Source organism: Acinonyx jubatus, chromosome E1 (assembly GCF_027475565.1).
Source record: "Acinonyx jubatus isolate Ajub_Pintada_27869175 chromosome E1, VMU_Ajub_asm_v1.0, whole genome shotgun sequence".
NCBI classification, from domain to species: Eukaryota; Metazoa; Chordata; class Mammalia; order Carnivora; family Felidae; genus Acinonyx; species Acinonyx jubatus.
Genome location: NC_069397.1, coordinates 56,988,126 through 57,010,610, shown reverse-complemented (window position 1 = coordinate 57,010,610; position 22,485 = coordinate 56,988,126). Strand labels below are relative to the sequence as shown.

Sequence of the window (22,485 nt, the reverse complement as noted above, 5' to 3'; positions counted from 1 at the left end):
CTACGGGCGTGGGAGGAAGAGCGACCCCGTCAACACCTTCCTGTAGAACCTTTGGACTCTCGAGCGGGGCGACAGAAATGTGTGTTGTTGTAAGCCATCGGGCTTGTGGCGGGTTGTCACGGCAACCCCGGGACAGCAGCACAGTTGCCCGAGGCCTGCCTCCCGCCCGCCCCTCACAGACCCCTCGGGCACAGGGCGCCCAACGGGCCATGCCCTGCTGAGCCTGGGAAACATGCCCGGAGGAACAAGGCAGTTCGGGCTCGGCCTGTGCCCGCCGGTACCTAGGTTCCCGGTGCCGAGCCACCGCGGGCCCCCAGGCTTCCCGCGGGTTGCCGGTGGGGTGCGGGGAGGGGGAGAGAAAGGGGCAGGATGTGGCTCAAGGACCAAACTGGAGAGGCCATGATGCTCAAACGCATGGTTCCAAGTTTAATGTTTTCCGAAAGAGCACCGGGACAGCACAAAGCAGCAGGCGGACGCTCCACTCACCAGCACGCCCATAGAAACACCGTTTTGAAAGTCTGACCAGCAGAAGTCCTTCAGAAGGAAGGAGGCACGGGGCCCAGACCCGGTGGCCCGGCCCCCGGGAGGGCGGAGGGATGGGTCAAGGCCAAGGGTCACCAGGGAAGGACCGACCCTTCCCCGAGGGAAGGAAGGTTCCCGGTAGGGGCTTAGGGGCCCGAGCAGGTAGGAGAGGGACCTTGGCCTTGGGCGTTAACGGAGAGAGGCAGGGAAGGGCCACCGGGCCAAAGTCAGCCACGGGCCAGAGCACCAAATCTAGGCAGCAGCCACTTCGGGTGTTTCTACACCCCACCTCCCAGAGAGGGTTCTGACTCCAGTGCTTCAGACGTGCTTCTCTCCTGGTCAGAGGGACGGTGCCCCGCGGGGGCCCCGAGGCAGGCAGAGCCTTCCAGCCCCTTCCGGCTCTTTCCGGCTCTTCCCTGCTCCGGGGCCCAGAGGAAGGCCCTCCCGCGGTGTCCTAGGCTACTGGTCAAAGAGGCCTGGGAGAGAGCGCTGAGCCCTCAGGGAAACAGGACTGGAGATGGTGTGCAGGGAGCTTGTATAGCAAATATTATATAACCACGACAGCTGTTACAAAAGTATGGCTCCAGTGCCTTCCATGGCCGACCCGTCTGAGAGGAGGAGCGGAAAGCCAGCGCCGGGGTGGCGGGCGTGAAGGCCCTGCCCAGGGCTCCGGGCAGCCTGGGGCCGTGGGGGCAGAACCACGCCAGATGGATGGCTCTGCCTTGGTTGTGCTGAGCAGACCCAGGGACTCCCGAGGTCCCCGGCTGTTGTCAGGAGTCTGCGGGTTCCAACAAGCAGGCTGTTCCTCTCAGCCCAGAGGCCGAGGCCCGGGGCTTGGCTGCCCTGCTGAGAGCTGACATTCGCTACCCCCACCCCAGCCACACCCCCCCCCCCCCCCCTCGCTGCTGTGGCTCAGACAGACCGGCCGAACAACCCTCGGGGCAAGGCCGTGCTGACCCCAGGACGTGGAGGTCAGTCCAGCGGTTGCCAAAGAAGACTCATGAATGGCCGAGGAGGGCCCCACGCCCTCCGCCCCCCTCCCCCGTGGCCCGCAGCGTCCCCGTCGGGTCTCCTCTAGCGGGAGGCTCACGCAAGCTCAAGCTGGAACTGTCTCCCCGGGGAACCGGTGCGGCCGGTGGGAAGGCAAGAATCACAACGCCTCCCTCTTCCCACAGGGCCCGATGTTGCTTCTTTTACAAACTTTGTAATTTCCTTAATTACTTCCAGCCACGGGAGGGAGCGGGATGACTCTGGGACACCCTGCCCCGTGGCCGCGCGCCTGTGGGGTCGCCTGGGGATACGTGCATGGAGGGGAGCCGCCCCCCCCCCCTCGCTGGTGCCCACCCGGGAGCCCCCAAGGCCTGGAAGCACAGCCGATTCCGCTTCCCCTTCAGCGAGGGGGGCGTGGTGTGGAGGGCGGAAGCTGGGCAGTGAGGCGGGGAAGCCAGGCCTGGGGGAGGGGCTGCAGCGAGACCCGTGCCCCCCACCCCTCCCCAGGCGGGGGTGGGGGGGACGCGGGGCCGGCGGGGCTAGGGCTCCAGGGCGTGCTTGACCAGGTAGCCGCTGAAGGTGATGTACGTGTCAAACTCGTCGCTGAAGATGGCGTTCTCCCGCTCGCCCTTGAAGAGACGCACCCACACCTCGTCCTGGTCCCGCAGCTCCAGCATCAGGCTCTGACTCTGCATGATGCTGCGGTCGCTCACCTGGGCAAACAGGATCACCACCTCCTCCCCGTTCTTCATGATGTGCAGGTACGTCTCCTTCTGGTTCCAGGTGTGCACGTTGAGGCTGAAGAAGTAGATGCCCGGCACGTAGCAGTAGAACTTGCCGGTGAACATGTTGAAGTGGCCGTAGAGATTCACGAACTCCGTGTCGAAGATCACCGTCTGGTAGTAGTCGTTGCTGTGGAGGGGCTTCTTCCGGCCCACCGAGAAGGCAGCGTAATGGTTCTTGCAGCGGTCCCCGGGGGCCCCCATGGACCCTTTCTGCCCTTTGGGGCCCGTGTGGCCCCTGGCGCCCGCGGAGCCTGTTTTGCCGTATTTCCCCTGCAAGCCTCGGTCTCCTCGGTCACCCTTCTCACCTAAAAGGGACGAGAGAGCACGCGGCGTCGAGCAAAGCTGGCCCAGCCGCCACGGTGGTTCTATTTTCATCCAGAAGCCTTCATTTTTTCCCCCTCCGGAAAGTGCTGGCCAAGCAAAGGGAACATGTGGGTTTGTCCAAAAGCGGCAGGCGCTGCGGCCAGGCCCACGGCCGACTCGCAGCAAATGAACTGCAGATGTCGGGCTCGCCCGGGAGCTTCCCGGTCAGATTTTTGCAGGGCTGCGCGAGGTTATCCGGGCCGCGGCGGCCACTGGCATTTCAGAAAGCGGGCTGGGGGCGGGGGGTGGGGTGCTGAGCCCCAGAACAGAGGACACAGAGGCTCGGATGCAGCCGGGGGCGGGGGGGGCGGGGCGAGACCCTGGTCCTGCGGGCCGCTTCCTTCCAATCTTCCCTCTTGGAAAGGGGACAGAGCCTCGGATGGAATTTCCTCCTCCTCCACCTCTAGAGGTCAGCCTGCCTCTGCTCTGTGCCCTGAGGGGCGGCCCGCCTCATCCACCCTAAAGACCACCATCTTCCTGGGGTGCCTGGGTGACTTAGGTCATGATCTCACAGGTTCATGTGAGTTCAAGCCCCGCATCGGGCTCCACGCTGACAGCACGGAGCCTGCCTAGGATTTTCTCTCTGCCCCTCCTCTGCTCTGTCTCTCAAAATAAATAAACTCAATTAAAAAAAAAAAAAAAAAAGGGGCGCCTGGGTGGCGCAGTCGGTTGAGCGTCCGACTTCAGCCAGGTCACGATCTCGCAGTCCGTGAGTTCGAGCCCCGCGTCAGGCTCTGGGCTGATGGCTCGGAGCCTGGAGCCTGTTTCCGATTCTGTGTCTCCCTCTCTCTCTGCCCCTCCCCCGTTCATGCTCTGTCTCTCTCTGTCCCAAAAATAAATAAAAAAACGTTGAAAAAAAATTAAAAAAAAAAAAAAGACTACATCCTCTCCCCCTCCCCCCCGCCCCCCGCAGAACAGAGCACTCCCCACCCCCACCCGGGAGAAGGTCCCCTCGGTGGCTTGGCAGCAGCCTGACCTTTCAGGATGGTGATGTTGATCTGCGGCACCGGGATGGCCTGGTACACGGGCGTGCCGGGGTCACAGCAGCGGAAGCATCGGGAAGCAGTCTCGTCCTCCCCCTGCCCGGGGCTGTATTTTTCATGGTTCTTTTCATCCCTAAGGGAATAAAGACGTTACCGTGGAAGTCAAGAGCTCTCTGAGCTGGGACCTCTTCTCTCTCCTGCTGCCAGGGGGTCTGGTCTAACCTGCTTGCCTCCCCTCTCTCCTGGGCGTGCCAGGGCGTGCACTCGCTTTCCCGCGACAGAGGCAGCGTTGGCTCTTGGCGAAGTCTGGGACCCCTGAATGAAATTTCTGGAAGAGCCCCACCCCCCGCCTTCTGGTCACAGCAATCCTCACCAACAGCGATAACAAACACAGCAGTAATTTGCGGGCCGTGGGAGTCGAGCCCGGGCTGCTTGGAGAGCTCTGCCCCTCCGGGAGGGGTTTCAGAGGTTGTGTGACAGTGCTGTGAACCCCCTCCATCAACTGTGGTTCTAGAAGATACTACATGAAGCTGACTCATTTGTAAATGAAAGGGCTCGGCCAGATCTTTACGGTTCCTTTGAGCTTTGAGCTGGAGACTCCACTCTAACATTTGCCACCCACGCTACAGGGGCTGCCGGGGCGGGGTGGCCGGGGACGGCTCCGTGCTGCCACCTCGCGGCCTCGCCCTGCGCTGCGCGGTGCTCTTTCTGGCTTCCCTGTGTGCTCCCAGGCTCTGGAGCTGAAGGTACCATCTCAGAGGTAGTCACTCCATCTCAAAAGGCCGGTTCCTTCTCTGCCTCCGCTCCTGCTTTTAAACCCCAGATAATCCAGGAAACGGATCTGCACACCCTAAATTCAGACCCCACAAGTGCCAGGTGGGGACTCCCAGGTGGACCCCCGCCTCTTGCCGGAAGTCTCCATCTAGACCCCGCAAACCCCGCAGAGGTGATGTGTCCCAAAGTGTCGGCCCGTCACTGCGCCCCCGGAACCTTCTCCCTCCAAGCCTTCCTCACGTTACCGTCATCGGCCACCCAGAATGGAGCTTCAGGCTCATTTGGGAGATGTCTCTGGCCTCGCCACCACATTCTGAGGACCACGGGGTCCTGAGCAGTCAGCACCCCCCACCAAGGCACCTGCAGAAGCTGGGTCCTCAGGCCTCCCCATCTCTGGGGGACCGTCACCACTCTGACCACCCTCCTGGATGGAATCTGCCTCCCCCCACACCTCCCATCCATCTTCTCTGCCTTCTCCAGCCTTCTTTCTGGAACCCAGGACCCTGAAACCTCTCCATGACATCCCCAGACATCCCCACCTTCTCCGTGATAATCGTCCATGACTCCCTGTAGGATTAAGTTCAGGAGTTCCCTACCCATTCCTACCCTCCACTACCCCAAAACCACCCGGCCCGGCCGCAACTTCCCACACACCCTCCTTCCACACCCGGATGTCCCCCGGGTGTCCTTCAAGATGAGGTCACTCCTCTGCTCGGGCCCCCCTCCCACCGCCACCCCCAGCATTGCGGGCATACCTGTCCTACCTCACTGTTCACCACTCTGCTCCCCCATAGCCTCAGGGTTCCCGGAGGCCAGGGACTGTCATCTGTGCAGGTCCCCCTGTCCCTAGCGGATGGCCAGACCAATATTAGATGCTCAATGTTCATTGAGCGAAAAGAGAGAGGAGGAGGAGGGGGAGGAGGGGGAAGTGGAGGACGAGGAAAAGGAGCAGGAGGTGACAGATGTCACCGTGTGCCGCATCGCATGCAATTCCATCGTCCTGTAAAGCACACCTAAAGCCTGGGGCATCAGGTCGGCCCGAAGCTGAAACTAATGCAGAAAGTCAAAGCATCGGGCTGGAACCTCACATGCGAGGAACGACAGTTTCGTGAGTAACACCCTAGGCATTTGGTGTGTCCCTACAAAATATTCCCAGCGGCGCTCTCAGAGCCCTGGAAGATACTCTCAAAGGACAAGGCCAGAATGGAAAGACAACCCGAGGGCTGGGGTGGGGGGCTTGGTGTACTCTTTTTTTTTTTTTTAATGTTTATTTATTTTGGAGAGATGGAGAGAGCACGCAGGGAAGGGGCAGAGAGAGGGGGAGACAGAATCTCAAATAGGCTCCGCGCTGTCAGCGCAGAGCCCGATGTGGGGCTTGAACCCACGAACTGTGAGATCACGACCTGAGCTGAAGTCAAGGGCCAGACACTTAACGCGCTGAGCCACCCAGGCGCCCCTTCGGTGAACTCTTTATTTAAGGATGTGGCTGCAAAACCGAACAGACCCAATCCCTTTGGGGTTAGAAGGAGGAGGGGTACAGTGTTCGGTTTCAGGTAAAGCTCGCCGAAAGGGGAGATGGCTGGTCTGTCCTCAAGGATCGGCCCCCGCGAGGACCGTCCCTTGGCCTTGGCTGTTGCTCCCTCGCGTCCGGCCCCGAACGAGTCCCCTGCGGTGCTCCGGACCCCAGGCTCAACCCGCCAAGCCTGAGCGCCCGCGTGCACACCGCCCCGGTGTCTCACCTCTCCGCGTGGTCCAGCGGCGGCTCCTCGGTCCCCTCCTGTTCCTGCAGCTCCTGTGGGCCGCGCGGCGCACGGCCCAGCACCAGGCCACAGGCGAAGGCCAGCAGCAGGCAGCTCGCCAGCCCGAGTCTCAGTCCCCGGGAGCCCATGTTCCCGCGCGCCCTGCTGGGAAAGACACACGGGCAAGGACACGGGCTGGGAGGGGGCCCGCGGAGAGGCAACCGGAGGCGTCGCCAGACCCGCGAAGCTGGGGGGGGGGGGGGGGCTTCGGCCACGGCCCCTTCCGGGAGGGCGACCGCACACGGGCCGCGTGCTCACTCACAAGCTCACTCACTCACACGCTCCGCGCACACTCATGCACGCGCCCTCGTGTCCTCTTGCACGAGACACGTGTGCACCCGTGCACTTAGTGCCCTCGTGCTTACACCGTGTGCACGTATCCTCGGTACTCTCACACTTACGTGGACCCGTGCACTCGCGTACTCTCACACGTGCCAGCGTGCACACGTACACTCAGTACTCCCACGCGGCAGGTGCACACGAAAGCTCACACTCTTACACGTGACACACTCTTGTACATACGTGCACACGCTCTTGTGCTCACACACTTTTGCACAGTCCTAACACGTTTACTCGCGCTCACACACGCACACACCTCCGTGCATACCCACGTGCCCCGTGTACATATTCTCACACACTTGAGACATTCACACACTCTCACACACTCCCACACGCATTCAGCACACTCAGTACCTGTATACACGCACACTTTCAACACACTTGTACCCGCGGGCATGCTCACACAATTAACGTGCATACCCGCGTACTCTCCCACCGGCACACACGTGTGCATGCACACACATGCACACACTCACATGCACTCACACACCGTCATGTGCGCACGTCCTCTGCCCCCGGAGCCTCAGCCAGTGGGCTGTGCAGGTGACCATTTATCAGCCCTGTTAGAACAATAAGCACACTCCCGGATGAATGCGTGTGGTCACTGCCCTGTGCCGTAGGCATGGATGGGGAGGGAGGGAGGTTACGCATCTCACTCAGGGAGGGGGTGGGGTCCAGCCCTTGACGCCTCGGTCACTCATCAGAGCCAGCTCTGTCACATGTCTCTCATGGTGTTCTCAGGTGAATGCTCTGGACAGGTCCTCACCCAGTATTGAAAACAGTCCTTCTAGAAAGACACATCCACTGGGGGTCCCCAGTGAGCCCATTAGGAGGCAGTGCTTGGGCTTAAAATAGGCAAAAAAAAACCCATCCTATCCACTTCCACCATTAGAGCCATCTCCCCCAGCTAACTTGGGGGAGCTTCTGGATGGATAGATAGACAGCTAGATGGCCTTGACTGCTTCTGGTGGGTTGGGAAACCTCCCCACTGCAGGAGTGAGTAACTGGCCAATCCCAGCCAAACTTTGTTCACCAAAACATACAATTCAACACCTCGAAGGGCCTGCCAGGACACCCTGCCCAACACTTTCAGCTGCCCAGTGAGAGACAGAGGCCCAGTGACGATGAGAACCGCCCTCCCCTTGAAGCCAAGTTAGGAGTGGGATCCAGGTTGTTACTGGCAGGCAAATCTCAGAAGGTCCCAGGTCTGATTTTCCTTCAGTTCCTCCTTTATGTTTAAGAAGAATTAAGTACTGAGACAGATTTCGTTTTTTGTCAGTAATTATCCACCCAGATGAACGTTCCTTTCGCTGATCATGGGAGGCCGTGGACTTCCCTCAAACACCCCGTTGCTCAGAGGCCTTGTAGCTGGTAGGTCGACTCGGGGGCTTTGTTCTTTATTCTGTGTGTTGGTGGGCTCGCTGTTATAGCTCTGTGGAGAGGGTGCTCTGTTAGCCCTCCCTGCTGGAGCCCCCGTGCCAAATAAAGACAACATGGGGGAGGCAGACGGCCAGGAACCAGAGCCCTGGGATAAAAGGCAGAGGCCAGAGGTTCTCCAGATGGATCCTTGGAGATGTAATGAGCCTCTGCGCTAGGGAGGCTGCGTCCCCAGAAACCCCCTCCTTCCTTGTCACCCACACCTCCGCCAAGTCTTCAGTTGGCTGCAGCACTCCCCACCTCATACACCGCAGTAGATTAGCTGGGCCTCCCTACCTCTTAGTTCTCTACCAACCAGCTATCCCTCCCAAGCTCCAGGACCCAGTAGAGCTTCCCAATGACCAAGAGACTGCTTGGACAAGCCCCCCACTCAGAATCTCTACTGTACATGTTTATGTGAATTTATAAAATACATATTAAAATTATCTATCCATTTATCTATTCATCCATCAATCCATCCACCCATCCATCTATCCATCTATCCATCCTTCCTTCCATGCATCCATCCATCCATCCATCCATCCTTCCTTCCATCCATCCATCCTTCCACCCTTCCATCTATCCATCCATCCATCCATCCATCTATCCATCCATCCATCCATCCATCCATCTATCCATCTATCCATCCTTCCTTCCATCCATCCATCCTTCCATCCATCCATCCATCCACCCATTTATCCATCCATCCACCCATCTATCCATCCATCCATCCATCTACCCATCCATCCATCCATCTACCCATCCTTCCATCCATCCATCCTTCCATCCATCCATCCATCTATCCATCCATCCATCCATCATCCATCCATCCATCCATCCATCTACCCATCCATCCATCCATCCGTCCATCCATCCACCCATTTATCCATCCATCCATCTATCCATCCATCCATCCATCCACCCATCCATCTATCCATCTATCCATCCTTCCATCCATCCATCCTTCCATCCATCCATCCATCCATCCATCTATCCATCCATCCATCTGTCCATCCATCTACCCATCCATCTATCCATCCTTCCATCCATCCATCCTTCCATCCATCCTTCCTTCCATCCATCCATCCATCCATCCACCCATCTATCCATCCATCCATCCATCCATCCATCCATCCATCTACCCATCCATCTATCCATCTATCCATCCTTCCATCCATCCATCCATCCTTCCATCCATCCATCCTTCCTTCCATCCATCCATCCTTCCATCCATCCATCCATCCACCCATTTATCCATCCATCCATCTACCCATCCATCCATCCATCCATCCACCCATCCACCCATCTATCCATCCATCCATCTACCCATCCATCCATCTATCCATCCATCCATCCATCCATCCATCCACCATTTATGCCTGACAGGTCATACATGACACCCCATTCTTCAGCTACCTGTACAGCACCCCTCTTCCTATGCCCAAGCTCCCTGCTTTGCAAACACTAACATACACACATACCACCTGGGAAACCTGGTTTAAATGCGGGTTCTGATTCAGAAGATCTGGGATAGGGCCTTGAGGGTCTGCACTTTCAAAAAGCCCAGATGCTACCAGTGCTCCTAGTCCTCGGACCATACTTTGAATCCCAGCTTCAGCCGTGCTCCCCAAACTCCTGGCATCTGTCCATCTGTATGTATCCTTCTCCCCTGGCCAAGAGTTCCCCTTCTCGTCCTTCTACTAAAAACCAGCCTTGTTGGGCCACCAGTGCACCAGGCGCAGCCCTGAGCATCCACCCCAGGCATCATTTCAGTGCATCCTTCTAGCCCGGTAAGTTAGGGTTAGGTCTGAGAACACGTCCTCATTAGCAATTCTTACCCCGACATAGGCCTCAGAGGGACCTCCAGTGAATCCTTTAAGAAGACAATACTCATTCGTTATTACACCAACCTTACAGATGAGCAAACAGAGACGTAGAGAAGTTATTAGCTTCAGACTGCCCAATCTTTAAGCGGGGGCTGGTGGGGGACACTGGTTTTGACTCAACAGGCTGTCCTCAGATCACATCATTATCCTACCTGGTCCTCCAGACCAAAGCCAAGTGCTTCCCCTTCCTCCTGACGCCTTCCCAGACCCTCAGCTGCCAAAACCTCTCCCTCCCCTTTTTAAACTTTGTTTTTCCTGTTGTCTTATTCTGCAGAGTTTTGCTTGGCCCGTAGGATTCTGCACAGCAGCCCGTGACCTCCTCGTCGTGTTCCTCTTGGACCGGCCAAGCATCCTGCAGCACCCTGAACTTGATTGCTACTCAACAAATATTTGTGAAATGGAGTTTTCTAAAGTTGTTTATTTCCCTTCTTCTGTATTTCCTCTGTTTTTCCTCGGCCCCTCAATAATTACTTTTTTTTTTTTCTGTAAATGCCAAGCTTGCATCACTTAAAAGGAAAAGAGGTTTTCCTTTCTTTAAACCTTTTTCTTCCTGAATCCAAAGTAATATATATTCATTTGGGGAAAGTCAGGAAATAACAACAAACACACATAAAAAGCTACCTTGGATTCTTTTGTCCCCAGGGTTTCTCAACCTCAGCACTACTGACATTTGGGGCTGACTCACTCTTTGTTGTGGGAGGTTGTCCTGTGCGTTTGCAGGATATTTATCAGTATCCCTGGACTCCACATACTAAATTCTATTAACACGCCCCACTCCCAGCGGTGACTGACAGCCAAAGATGTCTCCGGACTCTGCTGCGTGTCCCCTGGGAGGCAAAACTCCCCCCCCCCCCCCACCCAGCTGAGGATCAGGGCTCTGCCCCCAGTGGGAGCCCCGTTTGGCGTGTTGGCTTGTCTCTTACCAGTCTGGAAAAGGAATTTTCTGGACTTTGATCGGAAGAGGTGGGGACGAGGACGCAGCCGACCTAAGGGGGATGATATCAATGGGGACAGAGCCAGCAAAGAGTCCCAGGCGCCAGGCTGACGTCGTGAGGGCAGCAGAGGCTGGTGATTCTCCTCAAGAACCTCCTCTTTGGGGCCAAAGCAAACCGTGAGTGAAATCTTTTTCCTTCTTCAAAAATATCCTCAGAACCCGGGCGCCTGGGTGGCTCAGGCGGTTAAGCGTCTGACCTCAGCTCGGGTCACGATCTCAGGGTTCGTGGGTTCGAGGCCAGCGTCGGGCTCTGTGCGGACGGCCCGGAGCCCGCTTCGGATTCTGTGTCTCCCTCTCTGTCTCTGCCCCTCCCCCGCTCGTGCTCTGTCTCTCTTTCTCTCTCAAAAATAAATGAACATTAAGATAGAATAAAAAATGTCCTCGGAACCATTTTACCAAAGGCCACAGAAAAGCCAGCATCACGACACCACCATTTTCGTAACTTTTGGGCGAAAACAGTATTGCCCAACATCCAAACCAAACTTGCCTCCAAATCACTTTTAGCAATTTCCAGTGAAATGAAGTCACCTACAAAGGGTGAGGCTCTGCCCCCAGTAGGGTGACTCAGAAGAATATACACACACACAGCAAAGGCAGGTCCGGGAGGCGGGAATTCTCTGCCAGCCGTGGACAACCCTCACCGGCCCACACGGCCCGGTCTCCAGGCTGCCTTGTGGTCAAGGCCTCTGAGGCCAGCTCCAGCGTGACTCAAGTTCCCGACTTGCCCTTCTGAAACCCTGTGAAGAAATTCATCTGCCAAATCCCACGTCAGCTCGGTGAACTCCATTTTTCTCCCGTTTCTGCCCCAGACTCTCCAGCTGGGGGTCTCCAGCTGCTCTCCCCTTGGCCCTGCCATCTGCCTCCTGCTTACCCTCCCCCAAAGGAAGAACCCCCCCCCCCCAGGTAGGAGTGGGGGTGCGGAAGGGGGAAATGGGCCAATGGCAGGGTCTGGCGGAAGCCTGAGAACACGTCCTCGTTCATGATTTTCATCCGTTTGGGGCGCCCGGGTGGTTCAATGAGTGGAGCGTCTGACTCTTGATTTCAGCTCAGGTCATGATCCCAGGGTCGTGGGATCGAGCCCCGTGTCGGACTCCAGCTTGGAACCTGCTTGAGACTCTCTCTCCCTCTCTCTCTCCGCCCCCTCCCCAACTCAGCACTCTCTCTCTCTCTCTCTCCCTCGCTCTTTCGCTCTCTCTGCCTCCCTCTTTAAAACAATAATAGTAATTTTCACCCCCTTCTCAGACCTTTTGTGGACACGGGGTAAATCCTTCAAGCAGATGGAATTCATACCCACGTTCAAGTTTCCTGGTATCTGTTCAAGACGGGCCCCACCCACCCCCACAGTGTCCCGCCTGCCTGTGCTCTGATGGGAAACTCACAGAGTTTGGGCACCACATGTGTGCATATTTGCCTCGATGCCACACCCAGCCCAGTGCCATTTGACAAAAGCATTTATGAAGTTTTCCCTCTTCCGAAATGCTCATCGGGTGGCCAGCTGTTCGGGGAGGCAAGGAGCCTAGGATCTCCCTGGATTAGAGGAAGCTTAGAAGAAAAGTCCCACGGCCTGTGCAGCTCAAGATTTCCTCTTGGCAGAAGGCATCACACGGGCCTGGCTTACTGAATGCCCACGATTTGCCCAGCCTTGCGTCGGAACTCAGGAGAAACTGACTCCACCACCAGTGAGGTTTCCTCCCTGACCTCGAGAAGATTACGGTCCAGCGAAGGAGACGGACGGACGGACGTGTACCGTATAGCTCGGGACGGGACAAATTGTCGAATCAAAATGGTGAGCGGGGACATCCCGGGCCTGTGCAGTCCGGTGTGACTGCCGCTGGCCACGGCTGGCTATTTCATTTTAAACTAACTGACTAAGATTCAAAACTTCAGTTCCTCTCTCACACTAGCCACGTTCCACGCCCTCCGCAGCAACACGGCTTCGGTAGTTACCACGTTGGCCACAGCACAGAGCAGAGCATTCCGATCGTGGCAGAAAGCGCTGTCGGACAAAACGCAACCAGCGGGGGGAGGAAGCGGGACTAAGAACAAGCAGCCGGCCGGAAATCTGGGAGTCATTTGGGCTCCTTCCTCTCATGCACCCGCCACATCGAATCAGTCACCGACCGCCTTGAATGTCTCCTGACGGTCTCTTCTCCGTTCTACCATTTGCCTCTCTGTGATGCCTTCCAGGAGCTCTGGCTGCATCCCAGACCTCAATACCCCCAAGACAAGTGACTTTGCCTGGCTTTTCTAGGGCCTGGACATCACCCCAAAATTTTACACGCGGCTCCCGAGGAAGCTTGGCATGAGAGGAGGACTGTCTCCCACACCTGATGGCGTCTAGGCCAAGAACGCAATTCGGCGTGGTGGGCAATCACTCCTTGCTTCAACGTGGCATCCGACATCCCTCCCCTATCTGCTTCTGCCACCTCCCTCTCCCCGGCATCCTGCCAGCCGGAAAGGGAGCCCCGAGGCTGCCCCTCTCCGCTTGGACATCTTTCTCCCACTGAGGAGATCCGAGCTCTCCAGCAGGACCTCTCCTCGATGTCGATCCTGGGGTGCCCAGGAAGGAGAAAGCGCCATGTTGGGGCATCCCTCCGGCCCTGATGACCGTCAGGGTTTTCTCACACATGACATCTGCTTTCCTGCCCCAGACACCACGCATCACACTGATTTTCCACTTACGGAACTCCTCTGGTGACGGGAAGGAGGGAGGCAGACTGACTTCCAGTTGATGAATGACATTTGCTCACCAACTCCAGAAGCCCATTTAATATCGAATTTCCCCTTCTATAATCGGGCAGCCCAGTGGGTGTCAGGCCCTCTCCTGCTTCCCCCCGCCCCCAAGCCCTGAAAAGGAAGCAGCAGTGGGCAGGATAAGGACCCCCTTACTGAAGGAACCTGGGTCAGTAAGGGTGGGGCCCCGGCATCCACGCCACTCGCTGAAAATCACCCTTTCCCCTTCTCCTAGAAGCTGCTCTCTGGCTTAGAGAAGAAGGATTTATTTTCTAAGGTTTGGGGGTTTATTTGGTGACCTTCAAACACATGGCCAGGGACAGAGATGGGGTCTTTCTAGTTAATAAGCAAGAGCTTCCTTTTCCCTGCACAGCAGAGAGGCCTGGCTTGGGACAAAACTGAAAAGAACAGAAGGCAAGAATCACTTCCCCCAGCCCCCACCCCATCTGCTGGGCACCTGGCTGGCTCAGTCTCAAGAGCGTGTGACTCTTGATCTCGGGATCATGAGTTCGAGCCCCTCGTTGCGTGTAGAGATTACTTAAATGAATGGATAAAAACTTTATATTAAAAAAGGAAAAAGAATCCCTCCCCCGATTCCTAACACGTCTCCATCGCTCCTGGGGCAGCTGGGCCTCGGGAAGGAAAGGCTCACCCGGATGGAGCGGGGACACCGTGTTGTACCCAGGCCCTGAAAACAGTGAGACCACGTGGGCTGCCGGCGTCGGGCCTCCGGGGGCACCTGGCCAGCCCAGCCTCCACAGCTCCGAGTCTGTCCCGGTGCAAACAAAGACCTCCTTGACTAGAGCACTGTCCTTAGATCACCTCCCAGCTGCGAGGCCTTGGGCTGCAGGCCTGCCCCTGCTTTGAGAGCTGCGTGACAGAGAAGGGCCACTGACAGCTCGTGCCCCGCCGTGAGCCCGCTCTGCAGGTGGCCTGGCCCAGGGCCCACGTTCCCACAGCAGGGACGCCCTCTGGGAGGAGAGAACCTGGGAGTTCCAAGGCCTGTGTCCCACCACACCCGCCTCTTTACAAGCGGCTCTAACGTCTGGTTCTTCTGAGGCCTGGACATCAATCGCCCCAACATCTCACAGACGCCTCCCGAGGAAGCTTGTCATAAGAGAGAACGTGGTCCCACACCTAAGGGCTTCTAGGCCAAGAACAGAATTTAGCTCAGCATGCAATCTGCAGTCAGGACAGGGCTGGCCACCTCTTCTGTCCCCGCTCTGGCCCAGCCTGCCTCCCAGCGTTCATCCTTCACGGGCGCGCCCGCAGAGACGGGTGGCTACGGGGGCTGTGGCCTGGGCGGTCAGCCCCTCCCCCTCCAGACCCACTGTCTGTCTGTCACTTTCTACAGTGACAGCTCCCTGAGATCCTGGTCTCCACTCCGGCCTGGCCTGAGGGCTTTTGTCCCACGTCCTCCGGAGCAGTAGCCACCAGCCAAGGGGGCCAGTAAAATTTGTTAAAATGAAGCGAAATGGAGAATTCGGTTCTCATCCACAGCAGGTGATGTTAGGCGACCAGCCTCTCAGATGGCACACCTGGGACGACATCTCCACGATGGCAGAAAGTTCTACAGGACAGCCTGGGTTATCAGTCTTCTGAGCACCTGCGCTCCGCTCTGCCATAGAGCCACGAACCCCTGAATTAACTCCGCCCCTGTCCCCACCATACCCGCTTCTCCTGCAGCTACAGCGGCCGCCCACACAAGGGCGCCAGGCCGGAAATCTGGGGGCCACTCAGACCCCACCTCTCATGCACCTGTCACCTCTCATCCACCACCCAGCTTCCCCAGGGCCTCCTGTCCCCTCCTCGCTGGCCGGCCACCGCTTCCTTCCCAGCTCTCCGCTGCCCCGTCTCCCGTCTGTCTCCCCTCTGTCTTCCAACCTGCTCACCAGAGAGGCACCTTGCAGAATCGCCAATCTGAGTCCCTCCCTGGGTGGAAAAGGCTTCCCACGAAGTAAGGAAAGCGGGTAAACCCTGAGCGCCACCACCTGGCTCCTGCCTCGCCTCTGGCCAACCTGCCGCCCCCCTGCTCCCATCTGGAGCCACTCGCAGACCCAACACAAGCCACACGCTCTCCTCCTTCGGTCCCTTCCCCGCCACCCTCTCCATCGTGTGTTCTTCAGAGCCCGGCCTGGGGGCACGCCTCCAGGAAGGTGCTCCCCCAGCCTCCCGTAGGGTCTACACCCCCCGCCCCCGGACAAGGAGCCCCTCCAAGGCAGCTGTGTCTCCCCTCCTCGAGTCCCCAGTATCTGGTGTCTGATGTGCAACACAGAACTCCACGCTCAACCTTTCCGCAGAGCCAACATGCAACCAGGACTCTAGGATCCCACACTTCTTGCTAGGGCTTCAAGCCAAGGTGTTCAAATCTCTCTCTAGCTCAAGGTGGGGCTGTCTGGGGAGAGAGGAGGGAAGGGGGGAGAGTGACCCAGGGTGCCCCATAGAGTGCCATCGCAAGGCTGAATCCTGGTGTGGCCATCTCCAACCACCTTACCCTCAGAGGCTCCTCTTATCTGCGCTCAGAAAAATCTCCTGCTTCACAAAGGGCTACATCCCCTGCTTCCTTTAGCCAAGGTTCCAAGCTCCAGGGGACGCGTGCTTCGAGTAAAGGCAGGTAAATAAATAAATAAAGCGGGGAGGGGCGAGCGCAGCCAGCCGCACCAATTAGCAACCTCTGTAAACAGATGACTGTTGGCAGACGTGGAAAGACGTTCACGATGAGTGAAGGTCGGGTTGGAAACACACACACATCAGTGCCCGTCCGTGTGCTCAGCCGCCGAGATCTGAAGGCCACCCACCTGGCTGCTCACAGCAATAATCCCTGGGTGAGGAAAATAGGGCTGTTTGCCATTTTCTTATTTTGGCTTCTCCGATTTCTTTCCCCTGCCATAGTTTTATTCACACGAAGTACACATTATTTTCCACTTGGAACAATGACAAATCAATAAGCCCCACCCTGGGGACGAAGAGCGCATTTTGTGTCTTCCGGGGGGGGGGGGGGCCGGGGGAGGGGAGGGGACGCAATAGAGAAGGAGAACGAAGGAGGGGCTCGGGGACAGTGCTGTGGCAAATCTGTGCCTCATCCAAGTGGGGACCGCGTGGAGTAGAAACTGCCCCGGAGCTCCGGCCTCGAGTTCCTGCACCAGCATTTATTGAGCGTCTGCTGTGTACCGGGCCGAGGGCTGGATTCCAGGGACACAGGGCACCAAGGAGACACAGCCTACCCGGCCCCCTCCTGGGGAGCAGATCCCCTGGAGTTGCCATGGCTACAGGTTGGGCCAGGGAGGGCCATCTGACTCGGGCTAGAGTCAGGCCTGGTAGAGAGATCACGTTTCCCAGGAGGGAGTTCGTGTTCCGTCCCAGGCACGCCTCTCACTGCTGGCACCTGCTCCCGAAGGAAGCTGCCCGAGGCCTTGAAACCAAAGGCAACGGTGCCAGATCCTTGAGACCCTCTTTAGGGATTCTGGGCGATGGCCCAGAGAGCTAACGGGCCCCCTGGGAGCAGCCTCGGCATTTATCAGAGATTCCTTCTAACGAAGCCCTACTACCGTCAACTCAGCAAGCACCTACTACGTGCCGGGCTCCGGGCACCGTGCTTTCTGGACGCCATTGAACCTGACCCCTCCAGTGCGCCCGAATGGTGAGCAAGTGGGCGCGGAGGGAAGGAGTGCCCGCCCCAGGCCCCACAGCGGGGAGGTGCTGGTGCTCAGGTGTGTGTGACAGCACAGTGCCTTTTCCACTTCACCTCCGGGGGGCCTTTGGAAAGAGGCCGGGTAGGCAGGCGCATCCTGCCACCCCACACCACACCGGCTTGGCTCACTTGGTCAGAGCTGCAGCAGGGGCGGTGGCATCGGCTCTGAGGGGTCTCTCCACCAGCCGAGCCCTTGCATTCATTCATTCATTCATTCAGCAGGTTCTTGAGCGTCTATTCTGTGACAGGCGTGGCACGAGGCGCGGGGCGGGGGGGAGGGGGTGGCAACCGTCTCCACCGAGGCCGTGCGCTGAGACGTCGCTGGCAGCAGGCTGCCGGCATCTTAAAACCCACCACTGAGTTTAATCCCTTTGGATTTAGGCACAGGATCACCAGGAACCACCCCGCCCCATACCTCAAAATGTAAGAGGCGTGGGAGGTGTGGTCCGTTGAACGTGCGTTTTTAGAGCATCGTTCTTGCAGGTCGGAGAGAACAGTCCATTGGTGAGCTCCGGAAGGGAGAGAGAGAGAGGGGAGACCACGTGGTGGAGGGGTGGCAAATGGTTTCATCGGGCCCCCAGTGCTCTCTGAGGGACAGAGGCCGACCAGAGGGCTGGACTGCAGAGGAACCTGAGGCCAAGTGCAGCCAGCAGGAACCAGTGGTATGACCAGTTGCCGTTGCGGTGGGAGCAGCCTGGGTGACCTGTGTCTGCCCATCCTTTGGGGTGCTGCTGGGGATCGGGCTCGCGGGGAGCCCTAGTGGAGGCTCCTGCAGAGAAAGGCCTGGAAGCAAGAGAGTGCAGGAGCAGAGGGTGGAACAGAAAGGCGGGCGTCAGGCTCCAGCCCACCTCCCCAGATGCCGGGGTCTAGCTCTGTTTGCTCCCTAGGCCCGCGATTGGTTCTTCCCCAGGAGCCATGGGTCTTGCTGTCATAGCCCTGGCTCTGCAGGGAGGGGCCTGCCCTCAATGCCAGAGGCATTGAAGGGCCCTGTGGCCACCCCGAAAGCCACCGGGACCTACTCGTCTCTCTCCGGAATCCGCTTTCAGACCCCTCCCGAGGGGAAAGGGCCCAAGTGTCTCTGAACACACCCCATTCCCCAACTCTACAGCCCAGCCCCAGAAACCTGCAGGGCAAAGTTGCTGGGCCCAGCCCGCTTCCGGCCTGCACCCGCCTGCAAATCCACCAGGGCTGGCAACTGGCCCAGGAGAGGTCTTTCTCCCTCCCCGGTCCCCAGGGCAGAGGGCGGCTGGTAACCAGATGTCCCCATTCGGGGTGGGGGTGCCACTCAAGGCAAAAGGTTTAGGGCGTTCCCCATGTATGGCTCTACCAAGCGGCCAGCAGGAGACTCTGACCAAGCCCAGGGCACCTTGACTCCCGCACTCCTCCAGCCCCCGCCCTGCCTGCCCCCGCCTGTCTGCCTCCTTTCCCGTCCTCCCTTCCCATCCTGCCTCCCTGCCCACAATCTCCAACTCTGCTCCGTCTTGTTTCAAGGAAAATTCCTACAGGAGCCAGGGAGATGGTCAGACACTGAGGCCCAGCCTGGCCCACAGCCATCCTGACAGCCATCCCGGACGGGGCAGGACGCCCCGCAGGAGGCCTGCGCCAGTCCCGTCCAGAGCCGGACAAGGGGTCGACTGCAGGGGCCTCCAGGGCAGGCCGGAGACACCCTGGTGGGCAGTAAGGGGGGGCCTCCGCACCTCCGCCCACACCCATTCCACTTTGAGCCCAGTCCTAGAAAGCAAGCGTGGGCAAGAATGAGTGACTAGAGGGGATGCCGGGAGCTCACGTCTCCCGCTCACAGCCCCGAGTCCCTCCCCGCGAGGCTGAAGGACAAGGGTCCGAGGACCCAGGCTGCCACAGCAGAACTCCCCCCAGCAGGGCCCGGAGCACCCCAAACCCCAGGCTCGCTGGGCTGCCTTGAGGGAGTGGAGAGAAGCGCCTTGTGCACGCTTCGATGGTCCTTTTCCACTCTGCCCTCCAGGGGGGCGGCCCGTTCCTTGCACCGTGCAGGGGGCTCAGGGAGACGCCCTCGTTCCTGTCCAGGGAGCTGCCTTAGTCTCCCTCGACTTTAAGAGAAGGCGGATTTCAGCAGGTAAAGACAGGAAAAAAAATTAATAACCCTAGGCCCACGGAGTTGTCACATCACCAAGAAGGAGTGCCCGGGGGTGGGGTGGGGGGAGGTATCACCTCCACCTAAATATCTGGCCTCTCGGGGGCAGGGAGGTGAGGCTGCTTCTAAACACCCATTTTCCCCTCCGGTGGATCCACAGACAGGGCTGCCTTAGGCAGTGAGTGCAGGAGGACCTCTCCATTCTTCCTTTCCTCTGTGAGCTGTCACCGCCACCCTGCCCCGGGGCCCTCAGCCACCCCCAGTGCCAGGAGCAGGGTCCCACACAAGGGGCTAGCCCCTGAAGACATAAACCCGATGGCAAGCTTCTGTCTGGTGAGGACACCCAGCAGCACGACTGTATCTACAAAATTCTTTTCATCTTTGTTTTGATGGGTGAAGTTCAGTGCCAGAATATTTGGTTTATGAGTCATGCTAATTATAGCTGGGGGTGGGGAGGGCCCAAGGCACCAGGAAGAACAACAGAAAGCACGTTCTGAAAGATTATGCTGGGTTGCCCTGGATAGGAAGGTTTACAGCCCGGGAATGAAGGAGGGAGACGTCTGTGCACCTTTCTGGGATCAGGTCAGCTTCTCACTGTCCACCTGTGAGGGTGCCTCTCGCTGGCTGGCTGCACCTGTCCCGGGCAGGCAGAGGCCTCCTCTGGCCGGCTGAAGCCCCACCAAAGATCCCCCCTGCACCCTTGTTTCTCTGTCTCCTTGACTTGCTGCTCACTGGGAACACCAGAGGCTGGAGAAGGGAGAAGGGGGAGGGAGAGAACCAGAGGAGACGGCAGCATTCCTGGGAAACGGAACGTGGCTGTCCGTCCTGCCCTGGGCGCTTTCTCCGTGGACAGCTGGGAAATGGATTTTTGCAGACTTGAGAAGCTCAGGTCCCAGCCTCAGTTTGGAGAGCTGGGCATCCTTGAGCAAGTTACATGCCCTCTCTGGGCACAGAGATGCTGGTCCTCCATCGGGTCCTCTATCTACTGTCTGTGAGCAAGTCACGAGCCTCTCTGAGCTCTTCGGGGGTGAGAGTGACGTTGATGGAGTCATCGAGAATCCACGTTTGCTCAGCGCCTGCCGTGTGGGACACACACACACGCGCGTGCGCACACACACACATGCACACGCACACACGTGCACCCATGGCCACCGTTATTTTTATTGCCATTATTGTAACAGGTTACCCTAAGCTCCTCTCAGCTCTCAGGTCAAGGGAGGGGGAGGAACGCAGGACAGGAGAACCCAACCCTCTGCCCCCCATCTCCTCTTCCTCTGAATTTCTTCCCTCCTCCTGTTGCTGAGAACACTGGGCAGGCTTCCTCTTGTAGCAAACACAACAGTCAAATGCAATCTAGTTGTGACCTTGCATGTGGGGCTGGCTGCGTGCTTTCCTACCCTATAAAAAGCAAAGGCCCGGCAGCCTTCGAGGACCTCACATCCTCCCCCAGGGACCTGGGGTGTCGCTCATGGTTGAGAAAACTCAGTTTCCCAGGACACTCCTCATTTTCAAAGCTCAGAAAGAAGGATCTCCAGTGTGCCAAACTGCCTCCATTCCTGGAAATGAAGTGACATGGAAGGGACGGACAAGTCGCAGAGGGAGGCCACTTCCTCCGATGGACCGGGAGGGACCCGGAGGGCCCGTGTGCACCCCCAGAGGACACGGGGCTGCCCAGGAGTCGGCACACTGGGAGCCAGGCTAACATGATGGAGGTGCCCAGGACAGGTGGGGACCACACCTGTCCCCATGGAACGCCTAGAAGAACAGGGCGGTGCATGCTGGCTCGACCCAGGGAGGTGTTTGAGGTCCAGAGACTCAAAGACAGCTGGGTGACTCGGCCCCAGGCCAGGCATGGTTCTCAGTGGTGCAGGCAGCCCAGGAGCGTCCCCAGGGAAAGGGACATTATTCTCCCCCGTTCAGACTGATTCTCCTCCAGGAGCACCAAGACCATCAGATGCCGGGGCCAAAGTCAGCGTTTCCTGTTCTGTGTGGGGTCCAAACTGGCCACCGCAGGGCAAACCTGTCTCTCAGGTGACCCAGGCAATATCGGGGCGGGGCCCCCCTCGGGACAGCGGGGACTCGGGTGCCACTCCTTTTCCTCTCACACCTTGAGAAGTGTGAAGCAAGATAATCAGCCCACAAACACGAGGGGAGGCACAGTCATTCCCCGATGCCATCCAGCTGCCACAGAGCCCCTGCTCCCTCGTCACAAGGGGAGACTGCGACCCGGAGCCGCGGAACAGGAGCGGAGCGGCCCCCGTGGCATCCCGCCCGCCAGAGCCGCCACCTACCTCCGGCCAGCGTCCTGGGGCAGCCTCTCGGGCTTAGAGCATCTCCCAGCAGCGTCGTAGCCTCCTCCCAGCCAGGTCGGAGGGGGCAGAACAGCCTGGTCAGCGGAGAGAGCGAGAAGGAAGGAAAAAGTCCTCCGGGAAGAAGGTGCAGAATGGGGGCTGGGGGGGGGGGGGCGCGGGGGCAGCCACCCGCCAGTCCCTGCCTTCCCGGCACCTTGACCTCCTCTGTTCCAAGGTCTCTCTGGCCAGAAGCGGAAGCGCGGTTTCTCGAAAGTAAAGGAAGAGCTGAAGAGAGCGGGACAGACTCGTAAAGAGCAAACCCCAGCCAGATGTGAGCGGGGCCGCGGAGCCTCCAACGCTCCCAGTGCATATTATCCAAACAGCAGCCGCTGAGGATTAACTGTGTGTGTGCCCGGCGGGCAGGGGAAAGCCAGCGCTGCCCTACCCCTGGCCACCCTGGGGAGCCGGCCCAGGCCGGCGGGTACGGGTGACCACTCCCAGCCTCCGGAAGTCCCTCCAGGTGTGGGGGTGGCTGGGGGCCGAGGACAAAGAGCGTTAGGAACCCCGACTTGCTGGGCGCTGGAGGATGGGCTCCAAGCAGCCCCCGCGGCACTTGTAGCCAATGCTGTGGAATCAAGTCCCCCAACGGCGGCAGACCCGAGAGATTTCAATCAGAGGCTCCCCCTGGGGTCCAGGAACCACAGACAGGTTTTGGGGAATCTGTGAACCCCCTCCCCCTAAAAAAAACAATGCAAAGCTGTGTGTGCACGCACGTGGGCACACATGTGCACTGTCAGACAGGGACGGAC

At 58.5% G+C, this 22,485-nt stretch overlaps 1 protein-coding gene across 2 annotated transcripts; it reads right to left on the bottom strand.

Annotated features, from left to right (window-relative positions):
- Positions 1-400: 400 nt before the first annotated feature.
- On the bottom strand, positions 401-22,067 carry C1QTNF1 (C1q and TNF related 1). Of its 2 annotated transcripts, none has more exons than XM_027052310.2 (5): positions 21,891-22,067; positions 21,677-21,771; positions 6,157-6,321; positions 3,637-3,776; positions 401-2,602 (listed from the first exon to the last, which is right to left on the bottom strand). In XM_027052310.2, the coding sequence occupies exons 1-5, from the start codon at positions 22,044-22,046 to the stop codon at positions 2,052-2,054; spliced, it is 1,107 nt and encodes a 368-aa protein (XP_026908111.1). In that variant the 5' UTR covers positions 22,047-22,067; the 3' UTR covers positions 401-2,051. The 2 variants fall into 2 exon arrangements, with proteins under 2 accessions (XP_026908111.1, XP_026908112.1); XM_027052311.2 differs by having other exon boundaries at positions 6,157-6,318; positions 21,891-22,066.
- Positions 22,068-22,485: the final 418 nt, after the last annotated feature.